Source organism: Pinus tabuliformis, chromosome Q (genome assembly GCF_031772625.1).
Source record: "Pinus tabuliformis cultivar Carrire ecotype Pingquan chromosome Q, CPIR1, whole genome shotgun sequence".
NCBI classification, from domain to species: domain Eukaryota; kingdom Viridiplantae; phylum Streptophyta; class Pinopsida; order Pinales; family Pinaceae; genus Pinus; species Pinus tabuliformis.
Window position 1 is genome coordinate 643,545,405 of NC_142296.1, and position 23,848 is coordinate 643,569,252.

The window sequence follows — 23,848 nt, forward strand, 5'->3', positions numbered from 1 at the left end:
GGATCTTGAAGATCAACGGTCAGGATCCAATCATAGAGGAGACGGAGGAATATCACATCAGTGAACTTTAATAAAGGAAGGCAGTTTTGTAACAGTGAAAGTGGATTTCAGGCGGCCTCAAAACCATAAGCGGTATTGAAGGACGAGCGCCAATTCCACTCATCAAACGACACGTGGCAGTGAGAGGAGAGAGGAAACCACTTTATCGTGTGGTTAATCCTCTCGTTTGTTAGCTACTCGATATCAATGACAACCGTTGGATCTGTTGGGTGAAGATCGATGATGGAGAATAGGCGTGCAAGTTTAAACGGTCGGGAGTAATGTCAACCCTTGGATCGGAGGATACAACAGACGTCAAGATTTGATCGGGAGCTTCGGTGATTGGAGATCAAGCTTATCAGAGTTCGGAGGAGCAGCGTTTTGGAGCGACTAAAGGTGCAGACCTGACGGAGTTATAGCGAGGAGTGTATAATATTTGAGATCCGGCCAAGGGGTCATAGTGGGGTTTTCCCGTGTATTTCCTGTATTGTGTTAACATGTCGCGCCCAAGTATTTTAAGGCTAAAACATATATTATCATTCGATAGTCACTTATCGGAGTCAAAGGGGTGTTAGAGAATATATGTGGTAAGACTGTGGGTAACTGCGATCCCCGATTGCGATAAAGGTGAAACCTCGATAGTTGTGCAGAAGCCGTACAGAGGAGGAAAAAGGTATATTTTGTGGGGTTTTCCTTTGTAAATGGTTTATAAAGGAAAAGAGCACTTATGCATTAAAATATATGTAACCAAGGTTAGCAAAGGGAAAGGTTATATATATGCGGGCTTAAAGGGATAATGAAGGTTATGAAGGTTTAAAGGTCTCGATAGGAAGGATTAATGAAAGGCTTTAATCAAAGTCTTATAAGAAGGCTCGAGGGTTGATAAAATTCCGATAGGAGGTTTAAGCGGGGGTAACCCTATGTCATTTGTTATCAGAGCTGGGTTGTAATTAAAATCATTGGGGTTAAACAGAACAGAGAAATTCTATGTGAAAGCATTAAAAGAAAAGTTATGTGTTAAGGTGTTTATGTAGGAAAGGAAGGATCAGACTCTAATCTGACAGAAGGAAGGCACACAGAGGAGATGTGTAGCAGAACTTACAAATGCAAGAGAGAGAGGAAATCCATTCAAAGTACAGGTGGAATGGTGAAACAAGATCATACTGAGATCTTGAAAGTTAGGTAATATGTTCTGTTTTAAATTAAGAATGTGTGTTTTTAAACTAATGCAAAAGTGACAGCAAGAGAAGCTGTGGTAGGAGAACCAGATGTGTTCTTGAAGAAAGAGTAAGGGAAACACTTTGATGGGGAAGTCGTAGTGAACTTGAAGAATCCAACTAGAGATTGGACAAAGAGGACAATTGAAGTGTTATCAAGAGAGAGTGAGAGATTTTAGAAGCCTAGAAGGAGAAAAGGTGTTGCTCAAGAGGAGGTTCCAGACAGAGGAACCGTGCCTGCCAAAATATTGAGTGAGGAGAGCTTAGTGAGGTAAGATTGCAGCAAGGAGGACTAGCTGTTGCAGAGGCTTGTTGCAGATGAGTAAGGAGCTCATGAAGAAAGAGGAGAAGAAGATGACTACTGATAGTCATAGCAAAGGTTCAGAGAGAAGCCATAGTAGAAAAAAGATGAGGAAATAGGATGCCAAGGCAAATGGCAAGAGGATGAGTCAAGAAGAAATTGACAAAGAGATTGCAGAGTTAAAAGAACAACTCGATGCATTAAGGAGAATACTTTAGGAAAGCCAGAGACTAGGTTGGGTCTTGAGGAAGAAGCTAGTGGAATGGCATGAGATGCAGAGAAGGCTACAACAAAAGCAAGTAAAGTGGCTGATGGGAAAACTCAAAGAAGTTGAGTTAGAAATGGAAGAGTCCATTTGTGAACCAGAATGGGGAGAAGTTCTGGGAGAAAGTGAAGACTACACTGAAGCTAAGAATGGAGATCAAGTGAAGATCTCATGGACTATTGGGATAGTTCAAAACAGCATGGGGAGATGATGACTGAAGATGAAGATTTGAAGACTGAAAATTCAAGTGAGGCCAAAGGTTCACATTGTTTTAAATCTGACAATTTGTGTATGTTTGCAGGTGAAACAGGTGAAGGAAAATTTGTTGATATTGTCATAAAGGAGGAAGAAGACAAGCATAATCTAAATTTTGTTCTGGAAGAAGATGAGATAGATAGGTATCGTATATAGTTGGGGAAAAATATCAAGAAACCAAGTGAAGGGCTTGAAGAAATTGAAGAGGAGACCACCGAAGAATTTTTGAGTCATAAAGAGAACTTGGAACAGCAAGGAGATATGGTGGTTGAAGCATCCAATGAGACCATAGGGTCTTATGTTTTTAAAACTGATAGTTTGTGTATGATGGTAGGTATTGCAGGAGAAAAGCAACCTTTTGAAGATATCTTCAGAGGAGATGAAGATCTAGAAGTAAAAGGTGACAAAGAAAACTTCTCAGAAGAAGAAGAATTTGACTACATACAGAAGGAAAAGTCTATGGATGAGTCTATAAAAGTTGTCATAGAGATGAGGAATCAGGATCTTATTCTCATGAAGAATGAAGGAGTACTCTCTCAGAAAGGTAATCAAATGAGTTTGATTAATGTTATTTTTTAAAAACAAATACAAGAGACTATGTTAGCTGAAAACATAGTAAAGGATCATCAATTCACCATGATGATAGGCACAGTGGAAATAGCCATGGAAGTTGTTGAGAAAGATAGTAAGAAAGAAGGACATCTACTGAAAGATGTTAAGAAGGAAGAACCCTATGCAAAGGATTTAACCTTGGGAGAAGGAACACTAACAAAGGAGTGTTTTGCAGAGGATGAGTAATCTTTTGAAGCTGTCAGAAGTATGGAAGAGTATCTTTCAGAAGATAAAAACTTTGAAGTAAAGGAAGATGGAGAATGTCTCCTAAATGAGAGAAGCAGTGATTTATTGTAGTAGAAAGAACTTAATAATGCATTGACATTTGAAAATGTGACAACACATAAAGAATTTCTTATGGAAGAAGGAGATGAAATTCAGTTTGAAGAGCTGATATGTGAAACAACAGTTGAGACTATTGAACCTTATGATTTCCAAACTAATAATTTGTGTATAAATGCAGGAAACATAAGTGATGATGAAATACTTATGAAGTGTCACAAAGAAATTGCATTGCTAGAATATTTGCTAAGAAATTCAGAGTATGACAGTGTGATTACAAAGGAAGGAGTTCACTATGGTGGACAAGAGCAAGAAGACATCATTAGAGCAGATGATGTGGAAGAGAGACTAGTTGATAGTCTCATGAGTTCTTTTGAGAATTCAACACAACATATTGATGTGCTGACAGAGGAGAAAGAAACAAAGCAGCAAATTGAATTGTTTCCAAAGGAATATAAGGCAAAAAAGCCTTATGTTTTTAGTTTTAACAAGTGTTTTATGAGTGCAGGTTTTGTTGCAGATGTTGGAGGAAATTTGGCACAACTAAACATCCAAATAAAGATGAAAGAAGAAGAATCTGTGGAAGAATTCAATCCATGGAACAAACATGTGAAATTGTTAGAGGGAGTGCTGGACAGTCATGATTCAATACAGGAAGAGGTAATCATGAAAGAGGGCAAGGATGATAGGGAAGCAGAAAACAAAGAAAAAGTTGGAGTAAGCAGAGAAAAAGTTGGAACAAGAGCAAAAGAAGAAGAAAAAGTAAGCCAACAACTACAAAGAGGAAGTAACCAGCAGTAGTTTAAAGAGTTAATGGACGACAACAACAACCTGAAGAAAAGAGAAAGAGGAAGAAGTAAGGGGCAGATTCTGGACTAGCCCAAAGATGCGCTGGAAAAAGAAAATGAAGAAATGCGACAACTAATGATGAAGCAGTCCAAATGGAGGAAAATGGTAGCAGTAGGAAGAAAAATCAATCAGAACTTGAACCTGATTGACAAGAAGAAGAAGATGGAGCAGAAGATAGCAGAAGTATAGGAGAAGCAAGGGAACAAGACATTTGGGCAGTTATAAAATAATGTATGGGATCTAGGAAGACAAATATCAGAAGACACATGATTAGGAGATCATGAATATTTTCTACTTTGGGAGTCTGATGTAGGAGCATTCAAACCAAGAGAAAATCATTGTAATTAAGTAGACATAAGGGGTCATGTATTTTTAGGAAGTTGGATTCCTAAGTGATAAATTGATGTAATATTAGGCTTTTGAGTGCATAAAATAGACATTAATTAGATAGTGAAAGGAAGTTGTAAATGCTCTCAAATAAATGAGAACATGGGTGGTGAATAAATGAAAAGAGTTAGAAGTCAATCGGGACTCTTAAAACAGTTTCATGATTCGAGGGATGAAAGCGAGCTTTTAGGAATTAATTGAAGTAGAAGTGGACAGAGGATTTAGGAGTCAGTTCATAGGATTTAGGAGTAGAACTAGGATTAGTTCAACAGAAATTTCTGGCATAAATGTAAGCCTATGGGCAGAGCACAAGGAGGCCACGATATTGAAGAACAGGCATGTGTGAGACACAGAGTCTCGGATATGTAATTGACTATTTATATATATATATATATATATATATATATATATATATATATATGTTTATTCCTGACTGTGTGAGTGTGTTGAAGAGTATTTCATGAATGAATTACTTGTGAATTCGTAGGCTCTGTGACAGTTTACAGGTAGAATTCTGAAGGATGCAAAGGAACAGAATGATTAAGAGGAATCATGAATGGATCCTTGAATCCAATTGAGAAATAGAGGGAAGCTCTGGGGTGAAATAACAAAGTGAGATTTCACAGAAGAGTAAATCTCAGAGGTAGCTGAGCAGCAGAAGCAAAAGGCGGAGTTCTGAAGAACTATGTAAGAGAAGAGTGATTCAGAGGACCATAATGGGTCACTGAATCCATTAGAGGGATTAAAGCCAAACTCAAGAGGAATCACGTAGTAAAACAATAGAAAGGCTGAACCTTTGAAGAAGAGCAAAACCACAGAAGAACTGAAGACTTAGAGTAAAAACTAAGTAAAAAGGAGGAGCGAAGGAGTAAAGTGTCAGTGCTCAGCAACCATTGGATCTTGAAGATAAATGGATAGGATCCAATCACAGAGGAGACAGAGGAATATCGCATCAATGAACTTTAATGAAGGAAGGTGGTTTTGTAACAGTGAAAGTGGATTTTGGGCGACCTCAAAGCTGTAAGAAGTATTGAAGGACAAGCGCCAATTCCACTCATGAAACGACACATGGTAGCGAGAGGAGAGAGGAAACCACTTTATTGGGTGGTTAATCCTCACGCTTGTTAGCTACCTAATATCAACGACAGCCATCGAATTTGTTGGGTGCAAATCGATGGTGGCTAATAGGCGTGCAAGTTTAAACGGTTGGGAGTAATGTCAACCATTGGATCGGAGGATACGACAGATGGTCAAGATTTGATCGGAGGCTTCGGTGATTGGAGATCGGGCTTATTGGAGTTTGGAGGAGTAGCATTGTGGAGCAACTAAAGGTGTAGACCCAATGGAGTTATAGCGGTGAGTGTATAATATTTGAGCTCCGGCCAAGGGGTCGTAGCGGGATTTTCCCCTGTATTTCTTGTATTGTGTTAAAGTGTCGCACCTGAGTCTTTTAAGGCTAAAACATATATTATCGTTCCGATAGTCGCCTATCGGAGTTAGAGGAGTGTTAGAGCATATAGGTGGTAAGACCATGGGTAACTGCGATCCCCGAATGCGATAAAGGTGAAACCTCGATAACTATGCAGAAGTCGTACAGAGGCGGAGAAAGGTATGTTTTGCGGGGTTTTCTTCTCTAAATGGTTTATAAAGGAAAATAGTGTTTATGCGTTAAAATATATGTAACCAAGGTTAGCAGAGGGAAACGTTATATATATGCAGGCTTAAAGAAATAATGAAGGTTATGAAGGTCTAAAGGTCCTCATAGGAAGGATTAATGAAAGGCTTTAATCAAAGTCTTATAAGAAGGCTCGAGGGTTGATAAAGTTCTGGTAGGAGGTTTAAGCAGGGGTAACCCTACATCAAATGACAACTATAATATAATTAAAGGATAGAATTTATGAAGCATGCATAAATATTTAAAGATGTAATCAATGTGAGGTATGTAATTTATGTAGAAATTCTCACTGTAGATCACCTGATAATGCAATATACTAAAGAAAAATACTAGATCTACTTCTAAAAACAAACTTGCAGAAGCTTAATTGATTTTGATCAAGATCAAATAGAATACATATAATAGATGAAGAAGAAACAATCACACATGAACACAGAAGAACACTCTGGGGAAAGCCTCAGTTAGAAACCTCGCTATCTGTATTATCATACTAGTGGAAATATCTCAGGATTACATAAAGATTTAGGTCACAAGCTATCTAGCTCTCAGTACAATCCCTCACAACTGCTCATAGATAGAACAGACAACATATATGCCTTCCTTCAGTCCTCCAAGCCTCCTATTTCCTTGTGCGGTTTCTCCTGGGTCCTCAAGCCACTACCTATGTGTAATTACCTCACGCATTGCACACCAACCTTAGAAATAACTGTGAAATCATGAAGGAAAGAATTCCTTCTTCATGCAAGAGATATCCTCATGGGAATATACCTGCAACTGATAGTACACTGTCCCATCCTTTGATCTCAACTAGGTCTCTGTCTGAACTGACATGCATGAGTTATTTATGAGAGAATATTCAATTACCTGAAGTACACTAGTTGCATGCATGCATGCATTGACTAACTGAACTCACAACCAGTTCCACAAGTTGTTGGAACTAATCTAACTAGACTTAACTCAGTGAACTGAGGTAACTAATTACAACTCAAAGTACAACTCATCCTGATCTCCTTAATTAAGGGATAACTATTGCATGTCTTCACATAGACTTCATGTTTGAATTTCTCCAACTAATTAACTGAAGATGAATTAATTAATTATTTTACAAACAACTGCTGAGCTCAAATTCGAATTTTAATTCACAATTTTAATTTAGGGACTAATTAAAATTGGAATCTATCCTGAAATGCTATCTATAGGAATGTTATTTTTAGGATTTCTTGTTGCTATTTTCAACACTCCCTCTCAACAAGAAAGGGATTATCTGTCACCCCGATCCTATCTATGTGGAACTTGAATTTTTATTTTGAAAATGCCTTAGTCAAAATGTCTACATCTTGCTCTTTGGTCGAAACATACTACAACAACATGATCCTCTTCACCACATAGTCTCGAAGATGATGATACCAGATATCTATATGCTTGGACCTGTCATGAAATACTGGATTCTCAGAGAGTTTGATACAACTCTGATTATCAAAATAGATCACAGTTGGATCCATCCTCTCATCAAACAAACCAACTAGAATTTTCAGCACCCAAATGGCCTCACATGTTGCCTAACTTGTAGCCATGTTTTCAGCCTCTCATGAGCTAAGTGCAACTGACCTCTATTTCCTGTTGTACCAAGAAATTGCAGCTAAACCAAGGTTGAAAATTCCTCCTGATGTGCTCTTTCGATCTGATGGACTCCCTGCCCAATCTGCATCTGTGAAGCCCTGAAGCTTCACTCCCTCTGTCCGTCTGTACCATAATCCAAAATGAGATGTGCCTCTGAGGTATCTCAAAACATGCTTAACTACCTTCCAAAACAGCTTGGTAGGCTAAACCATAGCTTGTCTTAGGTGGTTCACCACAAAGCACCAATCTGGTTGTGTGTTCACTAAAATACATCAATGAACCCACAAGCTACCGATACATAGTAGCAACTATTACCTCACCTAAAGTAGCATCCTCCTTCCTCCAGTTACCTGCTAGAGGAGTCTGCATGGGCTTGCACTTCTTCATGTGGAATATCCTGAGTATCTCATTGGCATACTTGCCTTGAGACACAAACACTTCCCCATCCTTCTGCCACACTTCTATGCCTAGAAAGTAGTGCATGAGACCCATGTCCTTCATCTCAAACTCTCTTGCAAGGTCCTCCTTGCAAGACTTAATCAATTGATCATCAGATGTTAATATTAGATCATCAACATAAAGAACAATGATCAATGGCTTACCTTCTACCATGATGTGGTATAGGTTCACATCCACTTCACTCTTTGTGAAGCCCAACCCGGTGAAATAGCTGTTGATCCTGGTGTACCAAGCATGAGGTGCTTGCCTTAGACCGTACAAATCTCTCTTGAGTCGGCACACATGCGACTTACGATCAAAGGTCTCAAATCCTTCCAGCTGCTCTATGTACACCTCTTCCTCAATCTTGCCATTGAGGAATGCAGTCTTCACATCCATCTGATGGATCTTACAACCCATCTGTGCCGATAATGCCAACATCGATCTGATAGATGAGTACCTTGCTACAAGAGCAAAATTCTCATCATAGTCGATCTCCTCGACCTGTGAGAAACCACGGGCAACAAACCTTGCCTTATGTTTCTCCACACTACCATCAACTGCTTTCTTTACCTTGTAAAGCCATCGGGAACTCACCACTAACTTGTTCTCTGGTCTTGGAACAACATCCCAAACACTGTTCCGAACTATGGAGTCATACTCCTCCACCATAGTATCAACCCAAACTAGCTGTTGCACTGCTTCCTCGAAGGAAGATGGTTTGGTCTCTATACATTCCCCAATAAGGGCCACGTAACTAGTGTATTGCTCAGGTGACCTCCTCTATCTGCACTGAGAAGATGGTTGTCCCACATTCTCTCTCACATCCATCAACAATCTGTCAACTTCCCTTGTTTTTGGCCATCTATGGAAGACTCTGAATGAGTGGATGTCTCCACTCCTGAAACCTCTACATGCGGCTGCTCCGCATCAGTCTGAGGCTCCTCCTCCTTAGGAACCAAAAGTTCCTCCTCTGCATGCAACTTGAGCTCCCTCTCAAGGGATACTCGCATGGACTTCTTCTCGTCGAACTTTATATCTCTGTGTACCACAGTCCTCTAACTAGTAGGCAAGAACACCCGATATTTGTGGGGTATATCAGTGTACCCCACAAGTATCCCCAACTCAGTTGTTGGCTCAAGTTTCTTCCGGGCATCTTTGGTCACATGGAAAAATACCGATGAGCCAAAGATCCTGAAGTGACTGACATCTAGTCTCTTCCCAGAGAAATCCTCCTCTGGTGTCTTCATCCCCAGTATGCAACGCAGTATTCTATTCCACAAGTATACTACTGTATTTCATGCCTCAGCCCATAAATGAAGTGGTAGGCCTTGGTCATGTAGCATCACCCGAGCTGCTCCCACAATCATTCTGTTCTTACTTTCGTCCACCCCATTCTACTGCGGTTTATGGGGTGCCGTCAACTCCCATTTAGTTTCTACTACTACATAGAAGTCCTTAAACTCCTGAGAGACATACTCTCCACCATTGTCACTCTGCAAGGCCCTAATTTTCTTTCCAAATTCTTTCTCAACCAAGGCTTTGAACTCACAAAACCTTGAGAAGGTTTGATCCTTCTTTTGCATGAAATAGATCCAGCATCTACGAGAAAAATCATCAATGAAAATAGCATAGTACCTTTGTTTAGTAGTGTAGGCTGTCAAGAATGGTCCACACACATCTGTATGAACTTGCTCCAAGATTACTCTAGCTCGACTGTCTCGACCCTTTAAGGAAGATTTTGCATACTTACCCAAGGTACAACCTTTTCATGTATCCACTCACTCAAGTTTACCCTTGGGAAGTTCGGTAGAAATATGTTGCATGATCTTCAAGGCCCCATGGTGCAAGTGGCCCAATATTCTATGCCATAGCTTGCCAATATCTTGGATTTGTACCAAATTTGCTTTGGAATTCAATGCAACATAGTCATCTACCTCCAGCTTGTATAGATTCTTCACTCGAATCCCAATCTTCTTGGTCTGTCCCGTGTTGATGTGTCTCAGGAATGCGTTTCCTTTACTAAATACTACATCATAGCCTTTATCTTCCAACATTGTGATAGATAGTAGCTTCTTCTTCAGTCCAGGCACATACTTTACATCAGTCAGGGTGAGAGGAGGTCCATGCTCCCTTTGAAACACAACCGTGCCTTCACCTGAAACATGGTACTTTCCATCATCGCCCATCTCTGTGTGCAACTGGAGGTCCTTCTCCTCCAAGTTACTGAATAAACTCTTATCGTCGGTCATGTGGAATGAGGCTCCACTATCCAGGTACCAAACACAACCCACCATCGATGAAACCATGCATGCGATGAGGGTGAAATCTGATTCGAACTGTGAGACAAGTGCCTCACTATCTGATCCTTTCGAGGATCCCTTATTGGATTTCTTCTCTGGAGAATTTGTTGCATAATGGCCCACCTCATGACAATTAAGGCATCACAATTTAGATTTGTCAATCTTCTTCCCACCGTGGGAAAAACTCAATTTGGAATGGGAAGCCTTCCCTTTCCCTTTTCTCGCCTTACTCGCTAAGGCTAGATTTTATTCATCATCATGCTTTGATGAAGAATCATCTCTGGTGCTTCTCCTTATCTCTTCCTGCATCAAATCTGACCACAGTCGTTCCCAATCTGACAATTTCTCTCTTCCATTTACTGAGTCTTGGTAGCTATGCCAGCTCTTAGGAAGATTGAGGAGAGCAAGACTCGCCATGTCATCATTGGTTGTCGTGATTCCTACACTTCCAAGCTCATCCCTGCAGGTGGTGAGCTTGTTCAGATATGTAGAGATCATGTTTTCCTTTTCACACTTGATTTTCCAAAGCTTGTCTTTCAGCGCCAGCTTCCTCTAATCGCTTCTATTCTAATATAGATCCTTTAATGTTTTCCACATTGAAAATGGTGTCTCCTTCCCATGGAGACTCGAGACAATGTGGTCTCGAACTCCCTCCAGAAGAATCATCCTTGCTCTAACCACACATTTCTTCCATTCTACCAATTCTTGAGCATTAGCAGCTGCTAGCTTGGGGACTTCTTGATCAATGAAGTCCTTCAAACCATTGTCCTCTAATACCGCTTCCATGCAATCCTTCTAGGCTATATAATTCGAGCTGCCATCCAGAGCATACTCGAGTCTCAAACCATTGAATGCCATTGGTGAAATTTGAGATGTGATAAGAATTCGATTTCTATAATCAAGAACTTCAAACTTTGAACTTCTCCCTTATTTTTATACTGTTCTCTACTTTAATCACCTTTGCTTTGATGCCATGTACAAATTCTCAACATAGATCACCTGATAATGCAATATACTAAAGCAAAATACTTGATCTACTTCTACCAACAAACTTGTGGAAGCTTAATCAATTTTGAGCAAGATCAAATAGAACACATATAACAGATGAAGAAGAAAAAATCACACATGAACACAGAAGAATACTCTGGGGAAAGCCTCAGTTAAAAACCCCGCTATTTTTATTATCAAACAAGTGGAAATATCTCAGGATTACACAAAACTTTAGCTCACAAGCTATTCAGCTCTCAGTACAATCCCTCACTGCTCCTCATAGATAGAATAGACAACACATATGCCTTCCTTCAGTCCTCCAAGCCTCCTATTTCCTTGCGCAGTTTCTCTTGGGTCCTCAAGCTCCCACCTATGTGTAATTACCTCACACACTATTCACCAACCTCAGAAATAACTACACAATCCTCAAGGAAAGAATTCCTTCTTCATGCAAGAGATATCTTCATGGGAATATTCCTGCAACTGATAGTACACTATCCCATCCTTTGATCTCATCTTGGTCTCTGTCAGAATTGACATGCATGAGTTATTTGTGAGAGAATATTCAGCTATCTGAAGTACACTAGTTCCATGCATGCATGCATTGACTAACTGAACTCACAATGAGTTCCAAAAATTGTTGGAACTAATGTAACTGGACTTAACTCAGTTAACTAAGCTAACTAATTATAACTCAAAGTACAACTCATCCTGATATCCTTAATTAAGGGATAACTTCCTCAATCAAAGGCATAACTGTTGCATGTCGTCACATAGAGTTCATGTTTGATTTTCTCCAACTAATTAACTCAAGATGAATTAATTAATTATTTTACAAACAAATGTTGAGCTCAAATTCGAATTTTAATTCACAAATTTAATTTAGGGACTAATTAAAATTGGAATCTATCCCGAAATTCTATCTATAGCAATGTTATTTTTAGCATTTCTTGTTGCTATTTTCAACATTAACCTCAAATGAGGGCATATATATTATGGCTTTAAATGACAACTATAATCTAATTGAAAGATATAATTTATGAAGCATGCATAAATATTTAAAGATGTAATCAAAGTGAGGTATGTAATTTATACAACATATTTTAAAATTTTAAAATAAAAAATAAATAAATATGTAATTTATACCACATGTTTTAAAATTTAAAGATAGAAAATAAGTAAAAAGAAATAGTAATAAGGAAACCAACATCTATCAAGCGCGGAGAGGGAACAAATAAATTAAATAAATTTTCACTCTATAGGCTTAGTAGATCCAGAGTAAAGATGGATCTATGTTGGTTTAATTCCCCCTTTAAATAGGTGGAATACCTTGGATCAATACCATGTGCCATCTTTATTTTTATTAATATTAATATTAGGGTTAATAGTGCTTTTTTTGCATGTTATTAATAATAATTTGGCCCATGGTATTTGGCCCATAGGGTTCACCTAAATAAAACCTATTTTTTTATTGTTTGTAAATATAAAGTGAATTATGGAGTAAATATAAAAAACTATTATACTTATTTACCATACCTCTCGTTTATTTATATTTTTATTAATTTACCATACCTCTTTTATAAATATGGTATTTGGCCCATGGTATTAAAATAGTATTTGGCCCATATGCTTCACCTAAATAAAAACTCTTTTTTGAGTCTTGGTAATATAATGAGATTTATGGACTAAATATAAAAAGAGGTTTTATTTATTTACCATACCTCTAATTTATTTATATTTATATTTATCACACATCCACTTTATTTATATTTTTATTTATTTACCATACCTATTTTATAACTCTTCAATTTTAAATTTATATTGTGTTTATATATAATAATAATTAGATTGATTTTTAAATAGGACCGATATTAAATTAAAAATATTAAATGTTTTAATACGTAAAAAGTAAAGAATAATAATAAGCAATAAATAGTAACTAAATAATAATAGTAATAAGTAAATAATAATAAATAGATAAATAGTAACAAGTATAAATAATACATATTTAAATTTAAAATGTTTACATAAATACATTATTTGTTTACCCAAAACTTTATACATTACCCAAAAATGTTCTTAATCATTATTGGAATTGAGGTGTTATAGGTGTTTGGGAGTATAAGTGGAATTTTAATAAAATATAAAAAAAATTGAAAACAAAAAAACAAGTTTATTAAAATGCATAATCTACATAAGTCCAAATGTTTGAGTGTTTGGGATAAAAATAAAATGACCAATCTACGTAAGTTCAAATGTGTAGGAGTTCAGGATAAAAATAAAATGATCACTCAAAGAATACCCAAATTTCTAAGAGTTCGGGATAAACCCAAATGTCTAGTAGTTTCGGATAAAAATAAAATGACCGCTCAAAGAATACCCAGATTCTCAATAAGAACTCATAATGTAGAAGGCTTTTAAAAATAATAAAACCTAGTTTCTTTGAAAAGCATGGTCTGGGGAGATTCAGAAGTTCGAGAGATTCTGAATAAGAACTGATAATGGGGAAGGCTGTTAAAAATAATAAAAACTAGTTTCTTTGAAAAGCACGATCTGGGGAGATTCGAAAGTTCAAAGGCTAGGGTTCGCGGGTTGTGGAACATGATTAAACCTATTGATATTTGGATATCTGGCTCGATGGCTAAAACATTTTTGATGTTGGACATTTTATTCGCAAAAGCACTATATAAAATATTTATCAAATGAGAAATAATATTCATAAATAAATTATACGAAAGAAATGTTTAGATCTATATATATCTGAGATCTGAGGTGTAAGCATGCTCATAATTTGTAAAAATGCCCGAACTTCAGATCATGTAAGGAGAAAAAATGAAATTTATTAAAGAAATGCATATAAAGTAAACAGAATCGTGTTTTAGAAAATTGCGTGGAATCTAGACTTACTCACGAAATATTAAACCCTGACTTATGCTTTGCATGTCCAAGTTAAGCTAGAATTGTAGTTTCTCCACCTTCTTTATTCTCCACATTAATGTTCAATGTACTCCTTATTGCCTAGGGATTGGACGTATACACACAAAGAGAGGAAAAAACCTCATCCTTGCTAAAATGTCTCGTCTGGAAAATGTGCTCAAATAGCTCCCCACCTGCTACATATTCCATGAGTATAGCTAGATGAGTGGGAGTCAGCAATACCTCCTTGAAGCGAACTATGCTGGAATGCTGCAGAGATCTGTAATTAATAATCTTGAGCCTCACATTTTCATCAATATTCTTCTGCTGCCCCCTCCCAATAAGATCGGGTATTAACTGCACCCAACCAGTAGAAAAGAGGTCGCTTCCCTATGCTCTATTGGTAGGAGTGGGTGCCATTATGGTGACACAACTTAATGAAAATAGCACGGGACAATGCAGAGCAGATTCATTGAAAATCTAGCCTCACCAAGGAGACCTAGATCAATGCTACCATCCTAGAAACAGTGCCAAGTTGTAAAACAATGCCAATTATCAAGGAAGGATCTACGATCTATAACCCCTAGGGTTTACCACCAAAGCACCCTAAACCCCAAATTTACCGCCTCTACATTTTAATCATTTTTTTCCTTTGCAATCGATTAAATTCCAGTCCACATAGTTATACCATGGCTGCAAAACCTTCTCAATAAGAACAAAAAAATCGATGAGAAAATAAGAGTAGAGGAAGAACTCAAAAATAAAGCAAGAAAATTGAATTACTAAAAGAAAAAAAAAGAGTGAAAAATACTTTGGAATCTAAACAATTTAGATCTAGATCTGGGCAAGCGTGAGAAGATGGCTGGCAGAATTATGTAAATTAGAGACGCTTATTGATCTAACATGCATGTGTTGCAATAAAGCCGATTTGAAGCCTTTGTTTGTTTCATATGAGCTACTCTTCATTGCTTTCCATAATCTAAATGCCAATTTTTACACGTAGCATCGGACTTGTTATAATAATTTAGTGAAATATTTGTTTATACTCATTTCACTTGCAAAATAATTTTATTTGCCCCGATTTGGACACACGAGCCTAAATAGTTTATAATAGGCTAGTGGATTATAATAAATTATTTTCATATTATTTCACGTACTAAATTTTATTTGCTTACACGTTTCACATAAAATTTTATTTTACCATTAAATTTTATTTTACCGAGTTTCCTAAAATCAAATATTAAAATTGATTTTCAAATAAAATAAAATGGATATATTTTTTAATATTAAAAGTTAGTTTTAATTTGCTCCATGGTGTGGATTAGTTGATGATGGAATGGGTTGTTAAGGCATTTTTTATAATGTTATTGGTTTAAACTTAGATTACCTTAGTGTACCACGTGTGAGGTAATGTACGTATACTTGGAGGTGATTGTATTAAAATTGATTTTCAAATAAGATAAAATGGTTATATTTTTTAATATTAAAAGTTAGATTTAATTTGCTCGATGGTGTGGATTAGTTGATGATGGAATGGGTTGTTAAGACATTTTTATAATGTTATTGGTTTAAACTTAGATTAGCTTACTGTACCACATGTGAGGTAATGTGGGTATACTTGGAGGTGATTGTGGTAGTGGATAGAATCGATCACTGTCATGCAAGTACAAGCTCTCTATAGTTGTCTATTTTTCCACATTAAAAAAATAACAACAATAATAATAATAATCTTATTTTTTTTATTTTATTGAATTAATTATTATCAAAATTAGATGTTATTAAAATCTCATGATTTTATTGGAGGTATTTTAGGTGATGGAAATAAGGTAAACTAATTTTCTTGTAAGCATTTTCTAAATTGTGTCGTCACTCCAACACTCTCATAGAAAAAAAATCTTAACCCCACCTAGCATGCCTAAAATAAAACTCTCAAGCCAGCCACCCAATGTCACATTGGTGGCTTTCTCTCACTCTTTAGACTAGACTGAGGGATATCCTTGTCTAAGGGGGAAATCCATAAAGATCGAGCTAAGCTAGGTCATTGAGTAATGAAGGAAAGTTCCTTAACAAAGACTAGTGATTTGACACTACTCACTCTCAAAGTAAAAGGTTAGGGATAAGTGTGCGAATAGTCAAACAAACCATGAATTATGAACAAATTTTGAATGATTTTAATTAGAAAACTATGCTTATTCATGCAATGAAATTATACTTGAAAAATGAAAAATAAAACTTGCTCAATTAACCATATAACATGAGATGCTAGTGAAGCATATATACAATGGCACAATAAAAATAGAAAATGAATCATAAATTGTGTCTATCCAAGTAAGGAATTAGATCATTCATTCATTATATTCATTAGCATTGTAGATTGAGAGTTTTTTATCATCATCAAGAGACCATTCCATAATTAAGTAAATCATACACCAATAGTATTAACTATGTTTGAGATGCCAAAGAGTATGTGTTTGCAATGATAAATAAAGGAAATATTCAAACTTTTCGTTGTTACCAAGGAAAATGAGGATAACAAAATTGAATGTGGACCACTTACACATTTGTAACATTCAAATGTCATCCATTTATCATCAATTTATCACCATTTATAGTTAGGTAGTTTGTAAATGTAGAATTGTGACCCAAATGATGTATTTGTAACATTCCAAAGTGTGTAATTACAACTAATGAACCATGAACAATACCATTAGCATGTGAACACATTAACCACTATGCATTTATAGCTAATTGCCATTAAGACTAGAGACCAATGTAAGTTTTAAAGAACCCCTGAACAATCAGAAATTCCATATCGTGTCAATATCAAATATTTAATAATTGCTTGCTTTGTCTAAATTATGTGTAGTGTGCACCAATAGTTGCACTATTGGGCTTCGATCACTATCTTGTTAATGTGTGTTAAGATGTGACATTTCAAATTAGAAACTAATCATACATCTATAAAAAGGGAAGCTAGTAAACCGTCAAGATAATCTCAAAAATAGTGAATTGTTATCCTTATGAACCAAGTCATTTCATGTTTCCATGCATTGATTTGTGTAAGGGTGTGGTTAAAATGTCAAATGTGTTAAAAAAATGTAAGAAATAAATGTATCAAGAATAAAATTTGACTATGATGCAAATTCACAATTATTAAAGAGCTTAAATATCAAGGTGTTTCATGCATTCATGTACTCATGTGAAGCTTAAGCAGGGAAAATTTTAAGAACCCCCCTAAATTTATAAATATAATAAATGGGCGAATCTCCATGGTATATAGGAAAAATGGAAGGCGATTTTATCAATAATATAATATGTATATATAATTTTTTGGCGAATCTCTCACCACGCATGGCGAATATTTTACTCAATTATAAAATCTTGTAAGATCTTGGCAAGTCTTTCACTAAATAATAAAACTTTGTATGGATCTAAGACGATAGAATTTCCCCTTTAAATAGTCTATGCTCACATGAATACCATGGTATTACCATGGGTCAATACCATGGGTTATCATAAACGTGGAGCTCAAAAATTACTATTAGTAATTTATAAAAATTAATAAAATTAATAATTGATTTTTATTTTATTTTTTATTTTAACCAAGCTAAAATGTTTAACCTACATTAAATTACAACATCCATTTTTACTCTTGACCAAGCCCCAAGAGGATCAAATATTTTTTCACTCTATGCTAGTTTGCATATCACGATATTTGATACCTCTCGGGGGTTAGTAGATCCAGAGATGGATCTATGCTGGTTTAATTAATTCCCCCATTTAAATAGGCTACATTCTAGGTGAATACCATGGGTCAATACCATGTGCCATTTTGGTGAATACCATGGGTCAATACCATGTGCCATTTTTATTTTTATTAATTCTAATATTAGGGTTAATAATGGTTTTTTTGCATGGTATTAAAAACAATCTAGTCCATGGTATTTGTCCCATAGTATTTTGCCCATAGGTTTCACCTAAATATAACCCATTTTTTGAGTGTTCGTAAATATAAGGTGACTTATGGAGTAAATATAAAAAAATGTTTTATTTGTTTACCATACCTCTTGTTTATTTATATTTTTATTAATTTACCATACCTCTATTACAAATATGGTACTTGGCCCATAGGATTCACTTAAATAAAACCTCTTTCTTGAGCCTTCATAAATAGAAGGAGGGTTATGGACTAAATATAAAAAGAGGTTTTATTTATTTACCATACGTCTAGTTTATTTATATTTTTATTTATTTACCATACCTTTTGAGTAAGTATAAAAATACGTTTTATTTATTTACCATACCTCCACTTTACTTATATTTTTATTTGTTTACACCAAGTGACTTATGGAGTAAATATAAAAAATGTTTTATTTATTTACCATACCTTTTATTGATTTATATTTTTATTAATTTAGCATACCTCTTTTATAAATATGGTATTTGGCCCATAGGATTCACTTAAATAAAACCTATTCTTGAAAATGGGCGAATGGAAGGTTGTAACTCCTAATTTCAAGGGCTAAATTTACCTTTTTTACCCTCTCCCTTAAAATAAGGTGGGCTATTTGAGGTGATTTGTAAAAATGTACTATGATACAAAATATTCGCCCACTAAAAATTTAAAACCCCTTAATTTCGCCAAAGGGCGAACATTCGCCCCTAAAATTATCCTTGAGCTTAAGAGTGTTTACTATGTCATAGATATGTTACCTAGATATGTCAAATCCAACATGAACAAGTATAAATATGATAATGTGTCCTTACAAGTAAAGCATTAATCATTTTTAATTTATGCTAATCATTTTTTATTTTGTCACTTATTCTCTAGTCATATATTTTAGTCCTAGACTAAATTAGTCATTCAGGTTAGTCGCTTTTAGTTGAGTCACTTAATTCTAGTCATGTATTTGATCCCTAGACTAAATTAGTCGTTGAAGTTAGTCACTTTTAGTTCTGTCATTCAAAATTGCTCAAATCTAGTAGTAATTCACTTGAAATAATTGTGGTGACTAAATTTTTTAGTCACGTAGTCACTAATCTCTCATTTTGTACTAGTGTTTCTTAAGGCATTTTTGTATCTTGAGGCGATTGTCCATAAATTTCTAAAAATGTTATAGCTTTATCTTGTTTTAAAAATGGACAAATGAGGATATCATTAACCAAAACTTGTGTTCAGAAAGATATCTTTGTGCAAGTTCTGTATTGTTAAGAAATAAAAGGACCAAAGAAAAAACTTCAATATCTATTAATAATAGAAGAGAAAATTCTTTAGTTTCCCATCTCCAAATCCACCACCATTAATGATGGTAGCTTTCTCCAAACCCTACAATATTCATATCATTGATTTCATCTTCAATTCTGATATAGAATATCCATAGGTAATTAACACATTATGTTTGTCCTAGCAATTATTTACCATAATTATATCTCCTATATTTTTTAATTTTGGTCTTGAGTGTAGGTCTTAGCTAAAGCTAAGAAATTTGTGACCTCAACAAACTCACCTGAAACAATGACGACAACCCTGTCCATAAAAGGTAAGTCAAGTTTTTCATGGAAGAAATCAGGGTTATTTTGGTAGCACCCCAAATGCAGCAATAATGTGCTCATCATGGAAATACCTTAAAAGATCCATATCAGGGCCACTGACATTATATTTCAAGCATTGGAAGAACCAATTACAACTCTAGCCTTATTTTTATTGATAGTTTACCTCTTCGACTTGCAAATAGCAGCAAACCAGGTTCTTTCAGTGGCTCTTCCATGTTTGATTTTAGTTATCAAATAAATTCATCATTTGAAGTGATTAAATGAAAAAGGTTCCTAACATGATGATTATTCTATTATTTGGTGATGCTACATGTTTTCATTCCTAAGGTGTTTTCCTAAACTCTATACCATGAATTTTTGTTTCATGGAGTGCTTTTTTCCTCGAACAATTACCCAGTGACATGATAACCCTTTGAAATCCTTTAGTTTTAGTTGATATATTAGAGCATGGAAATACTCTTCCTTCTCTATGGAAGCTGAATTTATATTCACTACATCATTTCATTCCATTTATTTCTTATTCATTATGACGTCTTAATTTGTAAATATGTTCTGCAACATAAATCTTATTAAGGACTATGCCTCTAACCAGGTATGTCAATGTGGTTTTCTTATAATCTGTTGTTTGTATTAGTTATTGTGTTTTGAGTCTTTCTATACCGAACAATTTGGCAAAGTGAGATACCTTACTTCTTGAAAATGTCATAGTAACAAAGGAATCTATCATCTTTCAAATGGTTAATAAGAACTGATCTTCGTACACAAAATGTTGTTGTCTACATTGCGTAAACTTGTTTTATGGCACTATAATGAATAAATATATCACACACGGGCATGTATTTTACTTTTCCATGATGTCAACATGTAAATAGTTGGAACGCAACATGTCTTCTACATGCCTAAGAGAAAAATTTTTCTAGCCTCAACTTTTCAAGTTATTGAAATACTTTTTCTAAGCTGATTCAGAACTATAGAATCCTCTTTTTTTTTTAAATAGAATATATTATTTCAATAAATTTTGACTTTATCTTTTGTAAAATAAAAATGAGTCTTCTTGTTTTTCTATAAAAAAATGATACTTTTTGAAAAATCGCTTTTGACTCTGCTTTTTCTGAAACCAAACTGATAGGCCTATGATGGTGTAATCATTCATATTTCAAATGATAAAATACTAAATCAGTTATAACTTCTTCATACATTTCTAAGTCAAAAATCTGGGGATGAAAATATAAAATCCCACAGGGTTGATGTTTGAAAAGCTCAATGCTATTAGGATATGAAGAAATGTAATTTAGGAGAGAGTCGGTTCACTAGAGCCTTAGATTAGGAATTAGTTCCTACTTCTTAGGTATCTGCTCTAACTTCCCTATGTGCGTGTAAATATATAACATGATTTGTAATGTGATTGATGTAGAGCATTCTACAAAGGCAGTCTCCAAGTGAAGCTCCTCACCTATGAGCTACCCAGTTTTCTTAATAAATTTGGCTCTTCAATATTTAACATGGTATCAGAGCTTAGGTTGGAACTCAAGGTTAGGGTCAAGTTTTTGAATGATAAAATTATCGAATGTGTTAACCATAGTTGAGATTGATGGAGCTACATCCCGCTATCTATCATTGTTTGGCACCCACCATGATTACTGTGATTGATTGTGATTACCAGGGTGAGTGTTGTGATTACCCACCAATTCGCATTGACTAGTTGTGAAGTCTATCCTACTATAGAAATTGTGGAACAACTCAGTGATTTCATGATTCCCCAAATCCAAGTTGGTGTAGCCTAAGATCAAGGAGTGAATTTGGTGTAGTTGGATATCAAGCATTGAAGGCCAAGATTGCATTTGGTGTAGTCGGAGATCAAGCAATCGCCAAGACGGTGGAGCTTGTTCACTTGGGGTGCAACAGATCCTGTCTTGAGAACATCCACGAGATCATCTTCCAATCCCAAAATCTCTATGTGATCAGATCACAAGGCACCAGGGCAGGTCGAGCTGGTAGAGAAGAGGGAAGAAGAGAAAAATCCTCGCAGTAGAGTCTGCTATTTTGACCTTTGTTCCTCCATTTTCTCGAAGAAGCCAAAACGACGACAAAAGCCTCCTATGGTGGTGCTGACACTGGTGTGCCACAGATGAGTGAACTGTGCTATGAATGGTGTTGTTTCTATACTTGTGGTGCAGTGAGTGTGGAGAACTCACTACGACTAAGATCCACAAATCCGGCCCTGAAGTTGCAAGTGGTGGTGGATCTGCGTGGAGAAGGATTGCAAGGCCGATTGGTGGACCTGCTGACGAGTTGATTGCCAAGGTGTTGTACCAAGATTCAAAGGCTGATCAACCAACCTATTTTTTACAGGTGTCATTTTTTGTGATCGCTTCTTTTTCGATCAAAAGAACAGTTTGGGAGAGGTAATTTTTTGGGGTGCATTCAAAAAGGGGTACAATTTTTTGTTTCAAAGAAAAAGAAAGTTCTGAGACTGTATTTTTTAAAAATGAGGGAGAGGGGTTGTTGTTTTTTTATTAAGAAAGAACACATATATTTTATGAGAGATCCCTTCTCTGGATCTAGAGATAGATCCATTTTTATTTACCAATTGTTGGAGGAAAGAGTTTCCTTTGAGGAAGACCTGTCAAAATGAATAATCAAATGGCAGAGGCATATCTAAATGAGAGTAATAAGCTCAATGAATCCAATTACTCTAATTGAAAATTCAAGTTGCAGACCCTATTGGAGGGGAAAAACGCATGGGTGATTGCAATCAGTGATGAGTTGAAACTGACCCTAGCTATAGGCGAAACAACAACAACAATCCAGGATTGGGAAAAGAGGGAGACCAAAGAAAAAGTATGGCTGAAATTTTCAGTGAAGGACCATATTATCCCTCACATTAGAGAATGTAAATCAGTGAATGATATCTAGAAAAATCTCAAGGATTTGTATGGTATGAAGAATACAAATCGCCTGGTGTTTCTAAAGAGCAATATTATCTCCATTAAAATGGAGGAGAATGAATCGATGGCTCTGTTCATCTCTCATATCAAGGAGATCAAAGATAAGCTTGGAGACATAATGGAGATAATGTCAAACACTGATCTCGTCACGATGACCATGAATGGTATGACAAAGGACTATCATATGTTTATCACAGGCTTGAATGCAAGAGAGAAATCCCCAAAATTTGAAGATTTGACAGGGATCCTAATGCAAGAGGAAGAGAGGCGGATGACTCTGAAACCCCAAAGTTCATCTCTTGCTCTAATGGGGAAAAAGAAGCCCTTCAGAGGAAAGGAAAATGCAGGACACAAAAGCAGAGGAACCCCACAAAGAAAGCCACCTCCATCTCAAGGTATTCCATCAAATAGAAATGATTCAGCAACCAAATGTTTCTATTGTGATAGAGTTGGTCATATATATAAATATTGCCGGAAGAATAAGTTTGATGAAGGTCAACAGAGACACAAGAAGCATGCAGGTCAGCTTACTGATGAAGAACATAATCTGAATCTTAGACTGTTCGTATCTAATTTTTCATTTTCTACGGAGGATGATGAAGCAGAAACTTGTTTTGTGGACTTAGGAGCTTCCACCCACATGACCAGAAACATGCATTGGTTTGAAAATTTCAAAGAGACAAACAATGGAGAAAAAATCAATCTTAGAGATGATAGAGGGTACCAAATCAAAGGATATGGTAATGTTCTTGTCATTTTTCCTGATGAAAATATTAGGCATACTCAAAATGTAATGTACGTACCTGGAATAAAAAAGAATCTGATCTTTATTTCTATGATAACAGATCAAAATCTTAAGGTAGAGTTTTTTTAATCTTATTGTGTTTTTAAAGATCTATTGGATTGTATGAAGCCAATTGCATTAGGTGTTCGTGTGATATGTTTGTACAAGATGAACATAAGTGTGCCACACCAGACATTGACACCATCAGTCATCAATGCAGAAGATTTATGGCATCAAATATTCGGCCATATTAATTTCAATGACCTGCTGCTACTTCAGAAATGAGGTATGGTCAATGGTCTTCCTACTTTGAAGAATTTTCATGTTGATTGTGAAGCATGTGCTCTTGGGAAGATGGATAGGGATGAGTTTCCTGTAAATGTAGATAGAAATAAGAGAGATATACTAGAGCTT

The 23,848-nt window shown here is 35.8% G+C and overlaps 1 protein-coding gene across 1 annotated transcript; it reads left to right on the top strand.

Moving 5' to 3' along the window:
* The first annotated feature begins 22,696 nt into the window (after nucleotides 1–22,696).
* On the top strand, nucleotides 22,697–23,524 carry LOC149221109 (uncharacterized). The gene has a single exon (XM_089387324.1). It carries the CDS (start codon nucleotides 22,697–22,699, stop codon nucleotides 23,522–23,524), a length of 828 nt encoding a protein of 275 aa, XP_089243450.1.
* Nucleotides 23,525–23,848: the final 324 nt, after the last annotated feature.

What these genes read in the sequence shown, in the direction of transcription:
- LOC149221109 (XM_089387324.1), top strand. Translation starts at nt 22,697, where the DNA reads ATGGAGGAGAATGAATCGATGGCTCTGTTCATCTCTCATATCAAGGAG.